This window comes from Fulvia fulva, chromosome 5 (genome assembly GCF_020509005.1).
Source record: "Fulvia fulva chromosome 5, complete sequence".
NCBI classification, from domain to species: Eukaryota; Fungi; Ascomycota; class Dothideomycetes; order Mycosphaerellales; family Mycosphaerellaceae; genus Fulvia; species Fulvia fulva.
Window position 1 is genome coordinate 536863 of NC_063016.1, and position 17960 is coordinate 554822.

The 17960-nt window shown below is 54.9% G+C and overlaps 5 protein-coding genes across 5 annotated transcripts; 2 read left to right on the forward strand and 3 right to left on the reverse strand.

Annotated features, from left to right (window-relative positions):
- Nucleotides 1–299: 299 nt before the first annotated feature.
- CLAFUR5_05498 (uncharacterized protein) lies at nucleotides 300–6605 on the forward strand (the record flags this gene model as incomplete). The annotated part of the gene is made up of 1 exon (XM_047904646.1): nucleotides 300–6605. The coding sequence occupies one exon, from the start codon at nucleotides 300–302 to the stop codon at nucleotides 6603–6605; it is 6306 nt and encodes a 2101-aa protein (XP_047761935.1).
- A 325-nt stretch (nucleotides 6606–6930) lies between these two features.
- CLAFUR5_05499 (ATP-dependent DNA helicase MER3) lies at nucleotides 6931–11474 on the reverse strand (the record flags this gene model as incomplete). The annotated part of the gene is made up of 2 exons (XM_047904647.1): nucleotides 6931–11237; nucleotides 11285–11474. 2 exons carry the CDS (start codon nucleotides 11472–11474, stop codon nucleotides 6931–6933), a joined length of 4497 nt encoding a protein of 1498 aa, XP_047761936.1.
- A 759-nt stretch (nucleotides 11475–12233) lies between these two features.
- CLAFUR5_05500 (UDP-galactose transporter) lies at nucleotides 12234–13699 on the reverse strand (the record flags this gene model as incomplete). The annotated part of the gene is made up of 3 exons (XM_047904648.1): nucleotides 12234–12497; nucleotides 12547–13575; nucleotides 13628–13699. The coding sequence occupies 3 exons, from the start codon at nucleotides 13697–13699 to the stop codon at nucleotides 12234–12236; spliced, it is 1365 nt and encodes a 454-aa protein (XP_047761778.1).
- Nucleotides 13700–14224: 525 nt separating this feature from the next.
- On the forward strand, nucleotides 14225–16775 carry CLAFUR5_05501 (putative aspartate/prephenate aminotransferase; the record flags this gene model as incomplete). The annotated part of the gene is made up of 7 exons (XM_047904649.1): nucleotides 14225–14332; nucleotides 14697–14872; nucleotides 15067–15147; nucleotides 15202–16049; nucleotides 16153–16376; nucleotides 16491–16645; nucleotides 16697–16775. 7 exons carry the CDS (start codon nucleotides 14225–14227, stop codon nucleotides 16773–16775), a joined length of 1671 nt encoding a protein of 556 aa, XP_047761779.1.
- A 193-nt stretch (nucleotides 16776–16968) lies between these two features.
- On the reverse strand, nucleotides 16969–17250 carry CLAFUR5_20044 (uncharacterized protein; the record flags this gene model as incomplete). The annotated part of the gene is made up of 1 exon (XM_059462895.1): nucleotides 16969–17250. One exon carries the CDS (start codon nucleotides 17248–17250, stop codon nucleotides 16969–16971), a length of 282 nt encoding a protein of 93 aa, XP_059318994.1.
- Nucleotides 17251–17960: the final 710 nt, after the last annotated feature.

Below are 17960 nucleotides of genomic sequence, written 5' to 3' on the forward strand. Positions count from 1 at the left end.
TCGTCAGTGTGTGTCGTGGTGCTCCATGTGACAGTGAATAGCTGCAGGTGGTGAACGGCGGTCGAAGTGTCAGTCTTCCGGGCGAATAAGCTCTCGGGAGCGTCATGCGCTTACTAAGGCTTCCCGCTCCGCATTTGGCAGTCGCGACTCTTTGAAGCTGCTCGCCAAACAAAGCGACTGCCACCAGCATCAACGCGACAACTTCCCGCATTGTCTGTGACCACCCACCACCGCTGCTGTTGGGAGGGAACACACACAACTGGCGATGGTCTAACTAATCACAATACACTTCTACCAGGATGCGGACACGTGCGCAGGCCCACGACCCGTCGGCCCTCGATGTGGCCTACCTCGCAACGACATATGGCGTGGAGGAGGCTGAGCTGCACGCATTGATCGATGCACCTACTACCGAGCTGGTTCGCGACTTCCTCGCAACCATCACCGGGAAGGGGGAAGAGTTCGACAAGCTAAATGCCGACAAGCTTAAGGTCGAGGTGGAACTCGAAAACACCGTCCGCACGTCGGACACTAAAGTGAAGGCGCAGAAGGCGGCAGTGACGAGACAGACCAAAGAGATTGACGATCTGCGAACAAAATTGAACGAGGCGGAGACTGCACGTGAGGCACTTGCATCCGAGTTGGAGAAGCTGCGATCTTCGTCCACTGGATCGTCCGCCGAAACGCAGACCCTACGCCAGCGCCTTGAGACACTCGAAGCTTCCAACCGAGATGCTCTCGCTCTGGTGGAGAGCAAGTCGACGGAGAAAGACCGTGTGGCCACTGAACTCTCAGAGCAACACTCCAAGCTGCTAGCACTCCGCCGCGAGATCAGCCAGCTCGAGGAGCGCAACCAGTCATTGGAGAATGCGACTTCTTCACAAAAGTTCAAAGAGCAATCGCTACAACAGGAGATCGACCTACTCAAGCGCAACAACGAATGGCACTCGAACGAGCTCCAGACACGAAACCAGGAGCACGCCAAATTCCGCAAGGAGCGCAATGCTCGTATCTCGACCCTGGAGCGCGAGCTGCAAGATAGCACGTCGAACGTGGAGGGACTGAAGCGCACCGAATCTACCCTGCGACAGCGACTGGACGAAGTGCAAGGCAAGGCAGATGAGGCTTTTGCACGCATTGCGACCCTGCAAGAGGAAGCAGCCAGAAAGGAGCAGGACTTCAGAACCGAGCTGAGTGGCAGTAAGCGGCTTAGCGAGCTTCAAGCTCAGAATGCTGCTACACACAAGGCTCGCCTTGCCGAGGTGCAGAGTGAACTTGAACAAGTCCGAGAGGATACACACGATGAAGTCTCACGTCTGCAGGCTGAGATTGAGACCGAACGCATGGACAAGCAAGATGCCGAGCAAAAGGTCGCCGAGCTTGAGCTGAAGGTGGAAGACTTGGAACAGCAGGTCCGCACTGCTCGTCCGTCCACGCCTGTTCGAAACGGCTCACCGACACCAGGCACACCAAACGCTTTGTCAGGATCTCTGCGCAAGACTGTCAACGGGCTCAGCTTCACTCAGCTCTACACACGGTACACCGAAGCACAGGAGGAGCTGGCCGCCGAACGTCGACGCACAGATAAACTCTCCACTGCGTTGGACGAGATTGTTCATGACATGGAGACCAGGAAGCCGGAGTTCGAGGACCTGCGCGCTGAGCAAACTCGTCTGGAAGGAGAAGTCCTCAACTACTCTGACATGCTCGAATCCGCCAACAAAGAGCGCGACCAAGCCCGCCAGGAGGTCGAAGTATGGCAGGCCAAGGCCAATGCTGCAGAGGTTGAGGGCGATGTCTTGCGCCAGCAACTTCGCGATCTGTCCGCGCAAGTCAAGGTTCTTCTGGTCGAGGTCAGCTCTCGCGATCAGGGACTTGGGGAGCTCTCAGCCGACGAGCGTCTGGAGTTCGAGCGTGCTGCCCGTGGCGAGCTTGAAGAAGGAGTCCTCGAGTCTATGACAGACACCGGTCGCATCATCCAGGAGCGCTTCGTCATATTCCGTAACGTGGACGAGATGTATTCCAAATACAAAGAACAGCTTCAGGCTACGCGGAATTTGGCTGAGCGAATGGAGGGAGCGGAGGCTCTTGAGAAAGCTCGCCAATTTGAGGCCACTGCTGCGGAGGTGGAAGATCTACGTCGACAGGTCGCTCGATACAAGGATGAACTAGAACAGACTGATAAGTCGGTTCAGAGTTTCATGAAGGAACGAGACATGTTCCGGCGCATGCTTCAACATCGCGGCCAGCTCGCGCCCGATGCCGACCTACAGAGCATGTTTGGACAGAGTGTCGGCCCCGGCACACCTTCACGTAACAGCATGGCGCCGCCAGCCACGCCTCGCAGCAAGGAGACAGAAGACCTCAACAAACTGCTCAAGGAGCAACAAACATTCTTTGATCAGTACCGTAACGAATCGTCCACGGATCGACGCATACTCAAGGAGCAAGTGGACGCTCTGGCCCGCGACAAGAGCACCTTGCAAGCCAACATCGCAAGGGCACAATCGCAGCTCACCCTCGCCACCGAGCGTTATGAGATGCTTCAGTCGAACTTCAACGCACTGCGCAGTGAGAACGGCGAGATGCAGAAGCGCTCACAGCAATTGGCAGAGCAGGCCGCCAAGCAAGACTTGCGCACTCAGCAAGTGGCAGAAGAGTTGGTTGAGGCTAGGTCCATGACTGAATCGCTTCGCAACGAAAACGCGAACGCCAGAGCTGAGAAGGAGCTCTGGAAGCGTATTGAAGCTCGACTCACGGACGACAACAGGACTCTCATGGACGAACGCAGTCGGCTCAACAAGTTGGTCACTGACCTGCAGAACCTACAAAATGAGCGTGAGCTCTCGGAATCAGAATCTAGGCGCAGGCTGCAGAGCCGCGTGGAGAGCCTGGAGAACGAGCTCTCGGAAACGAAGAAGAAGTACGAAGCAGAGGTGGAAGAGAGCCGGAAGGCAGCCTTGCGTCGCGAGTACGATGAGAGTCAGAACAGGACACGCATTGACGACCTGGTCAAGAGCCTTGGGAATACTCGTGAAGAGCTCGCAGCCGCGAAGACGGCCCGTGACAGCCTGCAGGTTAGGGTTGATGAAATGAAGATTGAGCTCCGTTCGGCGGAAGAAAAGGTGACTGCTCTCCAGCCTCGGCCAACGCCGCGCCTTGAGCCAAGCCAGAACGGCGAGCAGCGGCTCAACGGGGACGAGGATGTCCCTGCGGAGCAACGACTTGCCTTGGAGGTTGCCGATCTACGTCGCGAACTGGATCTGACCAAGACTGAGCTCGAGAGTGCGAAGCAGCAAGTTGAGGAATACAAGAAGATTGCGCAGAGCGCCGAGGACGAACTAGCCAGCTTCTCTGAAACAGCCGACAAATACAAGGAGGACACAGAGAGTCACCTCGCAGAGAGGAACACCAAGATACGCGAGCTTGAGAAACGTGTCGACGAGCTGAGCACGGAGCTGTCTCAGTCGAATAGCGAGCTCTCTGACCTGCGTGGCAAGATCGAAGACCACACTCGTGTACTCGAGCAGCACAGAACAGCACACGAGTCTGAGCTCAAGCGAGCTCAAGACTATGCCGATGAACAGCGCGCGGCATACGAAGCTGTGACGGAAAATGTTCAAGCACAAGCAGACATCGCCAAAGACGCGCAGGCCAACTACGATGCGGAGCTGATAAAGCATGCTGAAGCCACGAAAGCGCTCACTGCTGTACGCAAGGAGTACAATGATCTGCGTCTGGAAATAGCTGGACTCAAGGCGGAGGCTGAAGTGGCGAAAGCCAGCCTTGAGCGTGGCGAGGAAAGCTGGGCTGAACAGCGTGAGCGGTTTGAGCAGGAGCTCGAGGAAGCCAAGCGCAAGAGACGGGATCTAGACGAGCAGAACAAGATTCTGCACCAGAACCTTGAATCCTTCTCAAACGAGCTGGCTGCACTTCGCCAAGGTCGCGCCGCCGAAGGTGAGGCCCGTGAGTCTGCCCCAACTGGAAGTGGAGAAGGCAACTTTCAGGAGGTCATCAAATTTCTGCGCCGCGAGAAGGAGATCGTCGACGTGCAGTACGAGCTTGTATCGCAAGAGGCTAAGCGATTGCAACAACAGCTGGATTATGCAAATTCTCAGCTTGACGAATCAAGACAAAAGCTGGCCGACGAGCGTCGGCAGACCGCCGACCGTGCGAACGCCGAGGGCAGCACAAACAAACTGATGCAGACAATCAACGAACTCAACACGTACCGCGAATCCAACAGCGTCTTGCGAAACGACTTGGCACAAGTTCGTAACCAGCTGAAAGAGAAGGCCGAGCAAGCCGAGCAGCTTCTTGCAGAGATGGAACCCCTCAAGGGCCGCGTTGGCGAGCTTGAAGGGGAGCTCGAGAACAAGGAGGGCGAGATGAAACTACTTCTGGATGATCGCGATCATTGGCGAGAGCGTACCCAGAATATCATCAGCAAGTATGATCGTGTCGACCCTGCCGAGATCGAGGCCATGAAGAAGCAGATCGAGGATCTGAATGCCGAGAAACAGCGTCTCGAATCAGAGCAAGCACCTCTGCGTGAGAAGGTCGAAGGGATCGATGCTCTTATCGCGGAAGAGCGAGAGAATGCGCAGAAGGACAAGAAGCAGGCGAGGGAAGGCTTCGTTGCTCAAGCAAAGGAACAAGATCGCAAGCGCCGAGTAGAGATCCAAGAGCTCAGGACGCAGAAAGAGGACCTCAGTACTGAACTCACACAGGTAAAAGCAGACCTGGAGGCTTTGAACACGGAGCTGGCATCCACCAAGACACTGCTGGAGGAATCACAGGAAGCTTCTGCTGCAAAGGCACAAACAGGCGATGCTGAGGAAGGTCAAATACAGGAAGACGGTTCGGCCGCTACTGGCGAAGACCATGCCGCCCTGCACAACCGAATCGCTTCAGCCGAAGCGGCCGCCAGCGAACATGCTAGCCGCGCGGAGTTCTTGAACAACCATGTTCAAACGCTCCAGGCTCGCGTCCAAGAGCTTGAAGGCCAAGTGGCTGACCTCCACAAGCAGCTGAGCGATGCCCAAGTTACTACGACTGGGGCTCCCACGGAGAACGCGGCGGCCCTCGAGCAATTGCAGCAAGAGCTCACGAATGCTCAACATGAGGTGCAGACACTTCGCGCCACTGCCCAAGCCGCACCTGCGCAAACACTTGTCAATGCTGAGCCAGCACCAGGGGAGAAATCTGTCGCCGACCAGGTCGCTGAAGAAGTTGCTCAGCTCCGTACCGACATGGAGAAGCAGCACGAGCTTGCGAAGCAGGAAATGGAGAAGACATGTCAGGAACGCATCAACAAGCAGAGGGAAAGTTTCAGCAAGCAGATGCTTGAGAGAAGCAACAAGATTAAGGCAGATATGCAACAAGAGCACACCGCCGAGATTCAGCGCATCAAGGAGGAGCATAATGCGGCGATCGACAAGCTCAAGGCCGATCATCAAGCAGAGCTTGATAGACTGTCTCAGCAGGGCAGCGCTGCCATCGACAAAGCGGACAGCGAGGCTGTAGTGAAGATTGAAGCCATGGCTGCCGAGTCTGACTTCTCTAAGCTCGAGCTCACAGACAAGCAAGTGAAGGATCTGGTCAGAGTTCACGAGGGTATCAAAGCGCTTGTCACGAGAAGCATCAAGAGTAACGTAGAGAAGCAGACTGCCACATTGAACGAGTCTGTGGAGAGCAAGAAAGCTGAAATTGCGGAGCTCAAGCAGAAGATCGAGGCTCTCTCTCCCGGCGAAACTGGCGAAATTACTGAAAGCGACAAGGTATCTCGAGCCGAATTGGAACAGCAGCTCGAATTGTTGAGGAAGGAGAAGGACGAGGCTGTCGCACAGGCACAAGAGCAAGCACGCATCGATCAGGAGGCTGCCGTCAAACAAGCTCGACAGAATGCGGAGCAGACTGCTGAGAAGAAGTCCGTTTTGCAGAAGAGGTTCCTGGCCACTGCCAGTGCGAAGGTCCAGATCGTCCAGCAAGCTGCAGAGAAGACGCCGACCAAGCCGGTGAAGGAAGTCTGGGACGTCGCGTCGAAGGCCCAAGGAGCTCCGCCCACGCAAGCCAAGCAAGATGTGCCGCCATCGCCATCTCAAGCCAAGCCTGCAGGTACCCTTGGACAGCCACAACAGTCCTCGAGCCCAGCACCAAACCCTCAAGCGGCTGCATTCACGCCTTCTTCGAGTATGACCGCGGCCAGCGCACCAACAGCGTCCGCACCAGCGCCGAAGGCTCCCGCAGCCGCTGGAGCTGGTCCAGCAGCTTTGCGTGCCAACGCTCAGTCAGGCATCCCACAACCAGGCAGTGCTGCCTCGGGGAGCAAGCTTCCCCGTGCGGGCGGTCCACCCAGTCGCCAAGCTAGCATCGGCGGCCCCGGCGGTGTGCAAATTCAAGGCGCAGCTGGTGCACAACGTGGTGGAGGCGCGACAGGTCTTCCTCGAGGTGGAGGTCCCTTCACTCGTGGTGGCCGTGGCGGTTCCCGTGGGGCTGCGACTGCTGCCAACGCAGGCCAGAAGCGTCAGCACGATGGTGCATCTCCTGCTGGCGGAGACAACAAGAGAACGAGAGGTGGTCCGCCATCCGGTGGTGCTTCATAGGTCGAGCAACCGATGGCCTCTGGTGGAATGCCATCTTACTATATGTCTCACGTCGTTCGATATCCGTTATCATGGCATGGGTTTAGCGAATGGAGTACAGCGCGGCGTAATGGAGGGTGTGGTGTAAAATGGTATCGCAGCATAGATGGCTCAGCGTACAGTATTACATTAGGGAGGATTTCTTTCATGTGTTACATACAGCATAGCTATGGACAAGGTTGGAGCGAGATTTCTTCGCTGGCGTTCGTTCTTCTTGAGCAAATTCCAAGATTATGGTCAACAAATCGTTTCTTTCTCGCTTTCCTCCGACATGTCACCTGCGATATCAGACGAACGTGATGCCGTCCATGCCGAATTCCCTGGCGAACCATTCTTGTAGTTCCTCGGGTCCGAGCTCTGTGGAGTCTTCTGCTGGCGCGTCCCCTGTGTTGACCACGTTGTCAAACGTGGTAAGGGCTTGCGAATCACCGACGATATCAGGTTCTGGCACTTGGTCATCAGCCTTCTGCTTCTTCGCTTGATAGCCGTAACTTGGCTCGGCTGGATCGTCCTGCAGGTGATGCTTGGTGCCCGTCAACTGCTCCAGGTCCTGCAGTGCTAAAGGATTGGGATCACTGCTACTGCTTGTACTTGTGACGAATATGCCGCCGTTCTTGGGCTGCGTGGGGAGATTCGATTCGTGCCGAGTGAAATGCGAAGTGGATGTTGCCGGGATGGGCGTTGGCTCGATGTTGTCTGCGAATGAAGAAAGGTCGACCTCGCCGTCACCTTCGCCGTAGCTCGGGGTGAGGGTGTACATATTGTTCTCTGGCAAGTCGAGCATGTCATCATCATCCATGGAATGGCTTAGATCTGGTGGACGACTCATGTGCGTGGCGGGCTGTGTGCTCTCAAGGAAGTCATCGGTATCGAGAGAGTCGAGGCCATAGTCGCTTGTTGAGCCGTCGTCGTCGTCCATAGAAGCGATGGGTCGTATCTTGGCAGCACCGGGCTTTGCGGTAGACCTGTGCAGCTCAGCGACTGGAGTGCTCTTCAGCAGATTCACTCTGGGCTTTGAGCTTGGGATGCTGTCGTGTAGACGTGCAAGATTCTGTGCTTCGCGTGAGCTCGTTCGCTTCCGCACAGGTGTCGCCGACGTCACAGAGTGTGCTTGGCTGGTCGACTCCTGCTGGCTGGTGTCAGATTTCTTCTTCTTGCTTAGATCAAGCTGAGTCTGCTTGGGATCAGACTTCTCGGACTTCTTGGGTTCCTTAGGCTTCGGTGGCTTAGGTTTGTTATCGGTACCTTCGCGACAGCACATATGCTTGCATGCTGTCTTGTCTTGACATCGATGGTTGCAGGCCCACTTCCCATTCTCAAGCCGGACTGGCTCACGATACTCAGCTGGCGCTTTCGCCGTGCGACCAGGCTTCTTCTCTGTTTGCGACTGCTCCTTATCAGAGTCATCGAGGTCGTCAATGTTCGCAAAGCCCTCGCCTTCAGCAGCGGCAAGGTCAGCGTCGTCAATGCCCGCATCTCCGAACTCATCCACCTCCTGAGCTCTAGGTTGCTTGACGGCTTCAGCTCGACGTTTTGACGTGTTCGGCGCTTTGACCTGAGCTGCACGCTGCTTGTCGAGATCTTCAGCACTTTTAGCAGTTGGGAACATAAAAAAAGGGATCTCCGGCTTCAAAGTCGCTGTACGTTGTGTACCGGCAATGTTGTCGCACATAATGTAGCCTCGAACAGTCTGACCAGGTGCAGTGAGAGTCGCACTGAACATGACCTCTTGTCCCTTGTTGAGCTTCTTGGCACCGATGCGAGCAAAATGCACCAGATCGCCGTCGGAAGTGTCCACTAGGAGGCACACGTACACTGCTTGGCGGTTAAAAACCTCCGGTACCTTCGCGTTCATGAAGCCCATCTCGGCATTGACCTTCACGGTGACGCCATGGCCCTTCTTGACAGACGGCTCGCCAATGATTTTCATGGCGATACGGAGACGTGGGAACGCTTTAGCTTTCTCCTGCAACTCTGCACCGAACGGTGGATACTTCTTGAGAACCGTCTCAATTCGATGCGATTCGGTCTGCTCCAAGTCCTCGATCGACATGATCCCAATCGATACAAGCTTGCGTACGTAGACAGGACCGATACCTTCAAGCTGATTGATGTGTAATGGCGAGTCGTCCCAGACTTGGCCCCCAAAGCTGCGAGCCAGCATCAAGGCATTCCTGACCGATATGGCATCCTCGAGGTACAGCTGACAGTCGATGATGCATCGGATCAGACGGTGGATGTGTGAAAAGATGAGTGTCTTGTTCTGGAGGTATTCGATCTGATGCTTTCGGTCCTCGGTTGGAAGCTCGATCGCACCTAGTACCGACTGTATAGTAAGGGAGATCTTCTGCGCGGGCAGCTCGACGTTCACCGGTATTGGAAACTTGATGGAACCATTCTTGTTGAGCGCCTTGTATACGAACTTCTCGCCTGCTCGGAAGCGAATATCTTGAAACTCCGCAGCCTGGGATATAGCCGAAAGAATCTCCGACATCTTTGCTTTCGGCGGTAAGGCGAGACAGTTTTTCATGGTGTCAAACTGCAGACAATATCGTGCCATGGCATCACCAAACTCTGTGCACTCTAGCTTGACAGAACCTCGCACGAGGTCATACTGCTCAAGCCTGCTGACTGCTCTTCGGCAAATGTTTTCGAGGCGCTCATCGAGGTTGCTGCCATCTACGTCGTCGCCGATCTTGTAATGTTCCGGGTTGTCCTTGAGTCTGACGTACAGGAAAGTGCCGGATAGCCACTTCTTCGCAGACGAGGCGTTGGTGACCGTGCCAAGACCAATCTCTGCATTGAGATGATCAATCAGATTGAGATGCAGACAGCTCTCAAGAACTTCTTGGCCTGAAACCATCTTCTCGTAGAAGGGAACGCGTGGTACGCGTGTCATTATGACCGCGACAGCATTGTCATCGAATTGCGGTCGGCCAGCACGTCCGAGCATTTGCATGATCTCCAGATCCGAGTACTCCTTTGCGCCAGCAGCCTCGTACTTAACTGTGCCCTTGATGATGACCATGTGGCATGGCAAGTTGACGCCCACGGCGAGTGTCGATGTACAGCAGATGACATTGATCTCTCCCTTCAGGTAGTTCTGTTCCACTTTGCTGCGATCCTGGCTACTCAAACCAGCATGATGAACAGCAACGCCGGCAGGGACCGTTCTCTGCAGATCCTTGTCGTCAACCACGACAGGGGAGCGTGGTCCAGTCCAATAACGATTTTGCGGACCGTTGTTGGACCACCAGTTGGCGAGCAATTGTGCGGTCTCATTACAACTCTTGCGCGTCCAGCAGAACACCATGAGTGGTTTGCGGTGCGACCACTTTGCAATGATGTCAGTCAACTTGTAGTTCAGAGTCTTGTCGAAAGCGAACGCGTTGTTGTTGCTGTCTGAAGCATAACCACAAACATGCTTCTGTAGTCGTACAGGACGGAACTCTTCGCCAAATTTCTCGCGCGGTGCAGGTATGTCAGGATTCTTCAAGTCCTTGCCAAGCCAGGTTGCGATATCTTGCGAATTCGGAACGGTGGCACTTAGAGCGACGAAGCGAATGCTTGAGCCGATCGACTTCATGCGAGAGACTACAGCCTCGAGGGTAGCACCGCGACGTTCTTTCAGGATGTGCACTTCGTCGATGAGGAAGAGCTTGACCATTTGCATTAGCTTCTGATGGTCTTTCCACTTCCTCGTCATGCTGTCCCACTTTTCTGGCGTGGTGACAATGATGCTGGCATTCTGTACATGGCGCATCTGTGAATTGTCCGTGTCTCCGGTCAGCTCGGCGACTTGCAGGCCAAGTGGACCGAATTTGGCCTGCCAGTCACGTTGTCGCTCGCTGCAGAGGGACTTGGTGGGCGCTTGGTACACAATCTTGAAAGAGCCGCTGGACCAGCCATTGATGAGTCGACAGATGGCAAGCTCGAGTATAGCCGTCTTCCCGCTTCCAGTTGGTGCTGACACGACCAGATTGTCATTGGTCTTGTAGACAACGCTGAAGCACTTTGACTGTACAGCGTTGAGAAGTGGGAATGGGAAGATGGCCCTGAAACGATCAGGAAGCTCTCGAGTGGAGATGAGGTTGATACCTTGCACGATCGGAGGAGCGTCTCTGCTGGAACGTGGTACTATTGCACTTCGCGTGTAGTCTGGTCGAAATGCTGGCGCTGGCGGCTCGATGAGGTCGTCTGGCAACATCCCACCATCGGGATCCGGTTCCTCGTATAAATCGATGCCGTGGTTGGCAAAGCTGCCACCAGCTGCGTGCTGAAATTGGCCAGATTCAGCCTCGTGCGGCTGGAACTGCTCCCATGCTCGGTCTGCATGACGCTTCGAGGCACCAAAGGCTGGACTGGAAATGTGCGTCGGTCGACCAGGCGAGGGGCTAGACGGTCTCTGATGAGTGCTTGTCATCGCGAAGCGGGATAGGTTCGGCGATTGCGGAGCAGTAGGAGCAGGCGTCACTTGGCTGTAACGAGGTACTCGCGACTGAACGTGTGCTGATGGCAAGGACAACCTCGCTCGACCAAGCGTCGCTTGAGCATGTCGGGAGTCGTAGTCGGGCTGGTGAAGTAGCTGTTCATCTGCTCTCGTGTCAGAACCGGCTGCCGATCCTCGGACTGCAACTTACCAAACGCATCAAGCTCTTGGGGGCCGTGCAAGTACTCATCCTCCGGAACACTGTAGTAGTCGTTACTATGCTGGTAGTCGTGGGTGTAGTTGTCGTAAGCGTGATGGCCATTGTCGTGCGCCGGTCGGTGTGCTGGCTCTTGGTAGGCTCGGTCAAGGGCGTCAAGCTGGGTGAACGTGTATTCGTCCATGCCCGCGCACGATGCTTCGCAAGCTGTGTTTCGCGATGATCTGTATTGTGAATGTGGAGGTGAAGGCTCGGGAGAAGAAGCAAAAAGAAACAAAGGTGCAAGATGAAAGCAGGGGTGCAAAAACGTGGCTTCGATAGCGGTCTGCTCATGAGGCAGTCGCGCTCGATGCTCCTTCCACAGCAGCGACGCTCACCAGGCATCCAAGCTCTCCATCCCGGGGACGCGTTCGGGAGCAGCAGTTTACAACTCGCTTCAGACGTGCTGTCTGCGAGCAAGCTGCAGGCCAATGCTGTCGACCGGAGCTCTGGTCTCCCTGAAGAGTGCGGTGATGGACTCCTCGTCACGTTTCGCGGAACATTTCCCATGCCTGTTTGCATGTGCTGCGAGACATCAAGGGCTCTCGACAACAGAGGCGGCCGCCTGTACGCGAACTATGGTGTCTTTTGATCGTCGCGATAGCAGTATCGTAGCGTAGCGACGACTTACAACGTGGAAGCGTTCGAGCGTGCGTATCGCTTCGACAATCGTTACGTTCTCTACGCTGCTCGGAGCACCCTGCGCACGTTTTACTCGCTGTGACTGTTGGAGCGCGCTGGCCATCTTTTCTGTCAGGAGCCCTCGTACGCGACGATTTTCAAGGAGCGCCTTATGCTATGTGCCCTGTACCGAATGCATATCGCGTGTCACATCATGCACATCCTTCCTGCCTGGTATCATCCAAATCCATTCCAAACGCCGTTTCCTTGCTCTTTCTACAAATCACTGCCCTCTCTTTGCGCCCTTAGACCGGAAATGCCGTTCCGAAACTGGTGTGCCCGGCCTGCTCGTGACCAAGGCTTCTCGCATCGGATCTCGCAATGGCGACTTGCCTGCCGTAGCCACAGCTTCGATATCGAAATAGCCTTGGCTGCCGTCCTTCTCGTACTGTGTGACGTTGATTGGTGGCGGCCTCGCTCGCTTGTCGTCCGGACTGGAGTTGTATAGAAACGCTGCACCGGTAGTGGCTATCATGCCTAGTAGATACTGCGTTCAAGTTAGCGGCAATAACTGGAGCGGGTTGCGCGAGCCTTACGAACAAAGTCGTGTGGAACTCCAGGAACACCACACTGGTCAGGAACGTGATTACAGTAGACACGCTCATGGCCAGGCTCTTCGTCAAACTGTCGCTGTATTTCAGTGCCACCGCCACCAATATGCCGCCTGCGGCTTGTAAGAAGATCACCACCCATACGATGAGATTGTATCCAGTAAAGAAGCCGGTCTTCGGCAAATGCTCCCCGTCCATGAAGAATACTCCCAGGAACAACGCCGGCCAGATGGAGTAGAAAGAAAGTTGTACGTTGCGTACCCAGATGGATACGCGCGTGTCTCCCTTGGTCTTCAAAGTCCTTTCAAAGTAGACGCATGCCAGCCCTGACAGCACGCAGGCCAAGACAGCTGCAGCAAGACCAATTGATGCATTCATCTTGGGGTTTGCTGCAGCGACATCATCGTCAATTCCTTCGTACGTCGCAGATCGCTTGTTGAGCTGTCCAGCAGCCACGTTGCCCTCTGCCTCCATGTCCCATATAGACCGTGGGGACTTGAATGAAACTCCATCCCTCAAGTCTTTTATGGACAAAACGTGCCCCTGCCTCGACACGTGGGACAGCTGCACGGCCAAGATGCCCACTGCCATCATTCCGAGACTGAGCCACTTCCTCACATTGAGCACGCGACCCATGAGTAGAATGCCGAACATGGCAGCGCTCACGATCTTGAGCTGGTACGTGATGGCGAATGTAGCCGCGTCCAGATTGCTTGCTGCAACATACTGGAGACTGTTTTGTATCGTGAAAAGCACGGCTGGGACCGCCAACTTCCAGCTATCGCCTGTGAACACGGCTTTTGACAGCGCCTCGGCCAGCTCGCTTACGGTGGATGAATCTGGTGTCGAGGGACTCGTAGCTATTTCGTATAGTGCCATGGATATGAAGAAGGAGAATTTGACGACTTCGGAGAGAAATACGGCGGTGGATGCGAAGTATCGGTCGCCGTTGATGAGAGGCATAACCCTCGAATAATGCATGAAAAGCACGAGGGCGGCATTCTGGACGATGAGCTGTTTCTCAATCAGTATAGAGCATGCTGTGCAGCTCACGCTCTCGCCATACCGCTCCCAAGGTCAGATCTCTGACAGGTATGCCGGCCAAGGTGGCCTGACGGCGGGCAGCATCCGTAGCCATGTCGCGATGCTGCTAGGTTTATAATTCGGTATGCTATGTTTGGGATATCCGGACTTCCATGTGTAGCCTGTAGGAATGCTGTCGCTCTCGAGCTCAGTTGTGAATGCAAGAGGTAGCAGCTCAAAGGAATGTCGTGTGACCTTAGCGCTTCCAAGTCAAAGAGTGTACAGCACAGCGGCGTTGCAAGAGGGCAGCTGACGTTGTGCAGGTGGACGCTCAGCACTGGGCAGCCAGAAGTCTTGATGTAGCCCGCGGTCATCCCCAGATTTCCGGTACATGGAGGCGATCGATGCCAAGTGGGTCATCGATCAGGGGAATAGGAGACCCAGTCCTCTCTTGGCTGGACACGTCCTTGGCCTTTCGTATGGAATGTCATCCTGCTGCTAGACACGATGGGCCCCATCAGCACAGCAGCCGCCTCCCATGGGTTGCTTAAACGATTGATGCGGAATGCCAGTATTCAGCTGGTATCAAGGCAACACCACGATAGAGATTCCCCAGCCCGATAGTCTTCTTTACCTCAACATGTCGCGGGAGGTCGACTACACCGACATATCCGGCACAACACGACAAGCACCCAACATCATCCTCAGCCTTTCGCAGCAGGTGCCCACTGCGATACGGAACGGTCGCGTTAGTCATTCGACTTGACGCTGCCCGAAAGCCAGTTTGGCTGGTGCCACTGCTCCTGCACGGCAAGTTGGCAACAATGTTCCGCCGGGCTTTTCGTTGCACATGCAGCTTGCTCCTGCTGTACCGCTGTGATTGAACGCGCGTGAAACGTGAAGCTGTAGGGCAAAGCAAGCCAACAGGTGCAATATCGCTCAATCGCCGCCAAGGTCGTCAATAGCCCAGTCGACCCTTCTCCAGCACAGCACTGTCTAGCAGGAGCGAGAGTCGTTCGATACTGCATCCGCCATCTGCCGACTCAGCTTGGACATCCAGTTCAAGCTGTCGACAACCAGCTCCACACCTAGAAGCTCACCGCTCAGCGCAGTTTACCCGACCGCCACCTAACAATCCTGACACAGAGACAATTCTCAAGTCCTCCCCACATACTACCTACCAATACAATGGCGGGACGTCCACAGAGCTCTATGAGGAACGCTCTGTCCGGTATCGACACGAAGAATACATCACGACGCTTCTCTTCTTCCAGAGCTTCGACCCAAGGTACGTCTGCATTAGGCCGCTTTCACCGCATCGCTTGGCTCTTGGCACAGCACAAGACTCGCGTGACTCGACAACACGGCCGAGAAAGAGCTTGGCTGTTCAACAATCGCTCCACTTGGGTGAATGCACCGAGACTATGTCGGCAATTTTCTGGTTTGGAAGCTGAGCCGGTGGTGGCACGCTTAAGTATACAGTGCTAACTTTGTGTTCAAAGAACTCAACTCTGCCGTGCATCTGCAGTTTCGTGAGGCTCACGAAGGCCACAAGCCTCATGCGTATGTACTACTCTGCTCGTCGTGATGGGTGCACCACTCCTAACACTACAACAGCGGACTCGACCCTTCTCGTGCCTCGACCGGTGTAGTCTGGACCACCGAGCGAGCCTACGAGCATGGCTTCGCAGAGGAACCTCACCTCTGGGCCAACCTGGGTCAAGGTGCTCCCGAAGTCGACGACGAGATCGAGGGCTGCTTCGAGCGACCACATACCATCGACGTCTCCATGACCGGACGAGAGTACGGACCAACCGCCGGAATCAAGCCTCTACGCGAGGCTGTTGCTCATCTCTACAACGAACACCATCGTCAAGGCCAGGAAAGCAAGTATACGTGGGAGAATGTGTGCATCGTCCCAGGAGGCCGCGCCGGCTTGATCCGTATTGCCGCTGTGCTTGGAAACGCTTACCTGGGCTTCTTCATTCCCGACTACACGGCGTACAACGAGATGTTGTCGTTGTTTAGGAATTTCGCTCCGATCCCCATTCCTCTTGATCGTGGAGATCACTTCCAGATTCACGAGGAAAAGATTGAAGATGAGATTCGCCGTGGCACGTCGGTCATCTTGACGTCCAACCCTCGCAATCCGACTGGCCGTATGGTTAGTGTCCCAGAGCTGGCCAAGATCCAGGATATCTGCAGAGACCGTGCCACCTTGATTATGGACGAATTCTACTCTGGGTACAATTACACCACCGAGTGCGATGGAAAGGTGATCAGCGCAGCCGACAACATCGACGATGTGGACGAGGATGATGTATTGATCATTGATGGCTTGACCAAGCGATTCCGCTTGCCAGGATGGCGTGTAGCCTGGATCCTTGGTCCAAAGGAGTTCATCAAAGCACTTGGCAGCTGCGGCTCTTATCTCGATGGCGGAACCAATGTTCCGTTCCAGGAAGGTGAGTTCCCAGTCATTGCTGTCTGCATTGTCTCAAGCGGTACACGAGCAATTGAGATATTGCTGCGCTGCTTCTGACCATAGCTGACTCTCTGTGCGTGTAGCTGCGGTGCCTATGCTCCAGCCTGACAAGGTAAAACACGAGATGAAAGCCCTTCAGGGTCACTTCAGGATGAAGCGCGACTACGTGATCGGCCGCCTTCAGGCAATGGGCTTTCAATTCGATTACAAGCCTGACAGCACTTTCTACATATGGCTCAACCTTGAGCACCTGCCAAAGAGCATCAACGACGGACTGAACTTCTTCCAGGCTTGTTTGAGAGAAAAGGTATGTACGAACAAGGTCACGAATTATGGGGCGCGCGCCTTATTCTATGCATGGAGGCGGCGTCTACCATACTGGCGCACACTCCGAACCTTGCTAACAACTTCGTGTTTATAGGTCATCGTCGTCCCAGGCATCTTCTTCGACCTCAACCCAGCTCGCAGACGTGATCTCTTCGACAGTCCATGTCATCATTTCGTACGATTGTCGTACGGTCCTCGCATGGATACACTGAAGCAGGGTCTTGACGGCTTTGAGCGCATTCTCAAGAAGTATGTCAATGTCCTCGACAGTAGCTCACGATGATACTAAAGTTTGGCTAGGTATAACTGTCTGCCAAAGGACTACGAGCAACACGCCACGGAATTGCCAGTTTGTGAAGGGCAAGGACAACACCCTTGAGCGTGTGACGGGAAACACAGGTGAGCAAGGACGTTCTTTTGAATGCTCCCAAGCCATGACCAAGGTCCGATAAACTAGATACGAGTACATGAGATGTCATTCATCCTGTCCACTAGACTCCGAGGCTCCTCCATTGCACTTCCGGACCCCACTACAACCACTCCGTTCGCTGACCAGTCCTGACGATGTACTCTCAATACGGAGTGGGAGTCGGTGCCGATGTGGCACAAATAGTGGCCGTAGTTGTGTATGAATCGTCCGTCGTCAAAGGCTGGAGGCAAGGGATGGTGCATCGGATCGGATGATTCCTGAGTGTACAGGCGCCGCAGTCGCGCTCCGACGTTGTAGTGCTGACTGGTAAGACGCAGTCGCAGCGAGGTCGTGCTCGAGTTATTGCACATGTCGTCGCAGCTTGGGGAGCGCCGGAGACGACGCAGGTGAACACGGTCAGAAGGAATAGGTTAAGAGGCCGCATGGTGCTTGGAGTGCTGATTGGTGCTGATACGGGTTGTGACTTGTGCTGTGGATGTTGTGGCGGGTCTGCTGTGATGGAGATGCTGCGTAGGCGATGCTGTGTCTGGGCACAACATATTCTATGGTATGGATGTTTTCGGTCTTATATGCAACTTCCCGACTCACGACTCATGACCAGGACCAGTCACACGAGGCATTTCTGAACCCATGCCATCCTTTTTCCTGTCGAGAGGTAGAAGCTGTGGCTACCTCGTCGTGCTACGATTGTTCAGCCTCCTCGACGATGCTTGGCTGTTCGTCAAGTCACCGCGTCCAGCTCTCTCAAGGCAAGTGCATCAGCTGAAAGAGCTCATACCGTAATGTACCACTGTACTCCACGCTTGTACGACGGTTCCTTTCTCCGGGTGACAGGCAGTGCAATGCACATGCAAGCCACGTGTAGTGCGGCATTGAGGTGCCAGGTCACAAAATGCCACACCAGAAAATCACAGTGAAAGAGAGCGTCAAGCACAACTTCCCGCTACAACGAATTAACTGAGCACTTGCACGCACATGCAGCCTTCAGTTCGTGCAATGAACTTGCGGTTGTCTCGACCGTACCCGGCCAGCTGGCCGAATACTCAGATCTAGTCCAAGGGCTCTCGACAAAAGAGGTGGCCGCTTGCACGACTGCAGAGGTATCTGTTATTAGCGACGACGATTCTACCGCGG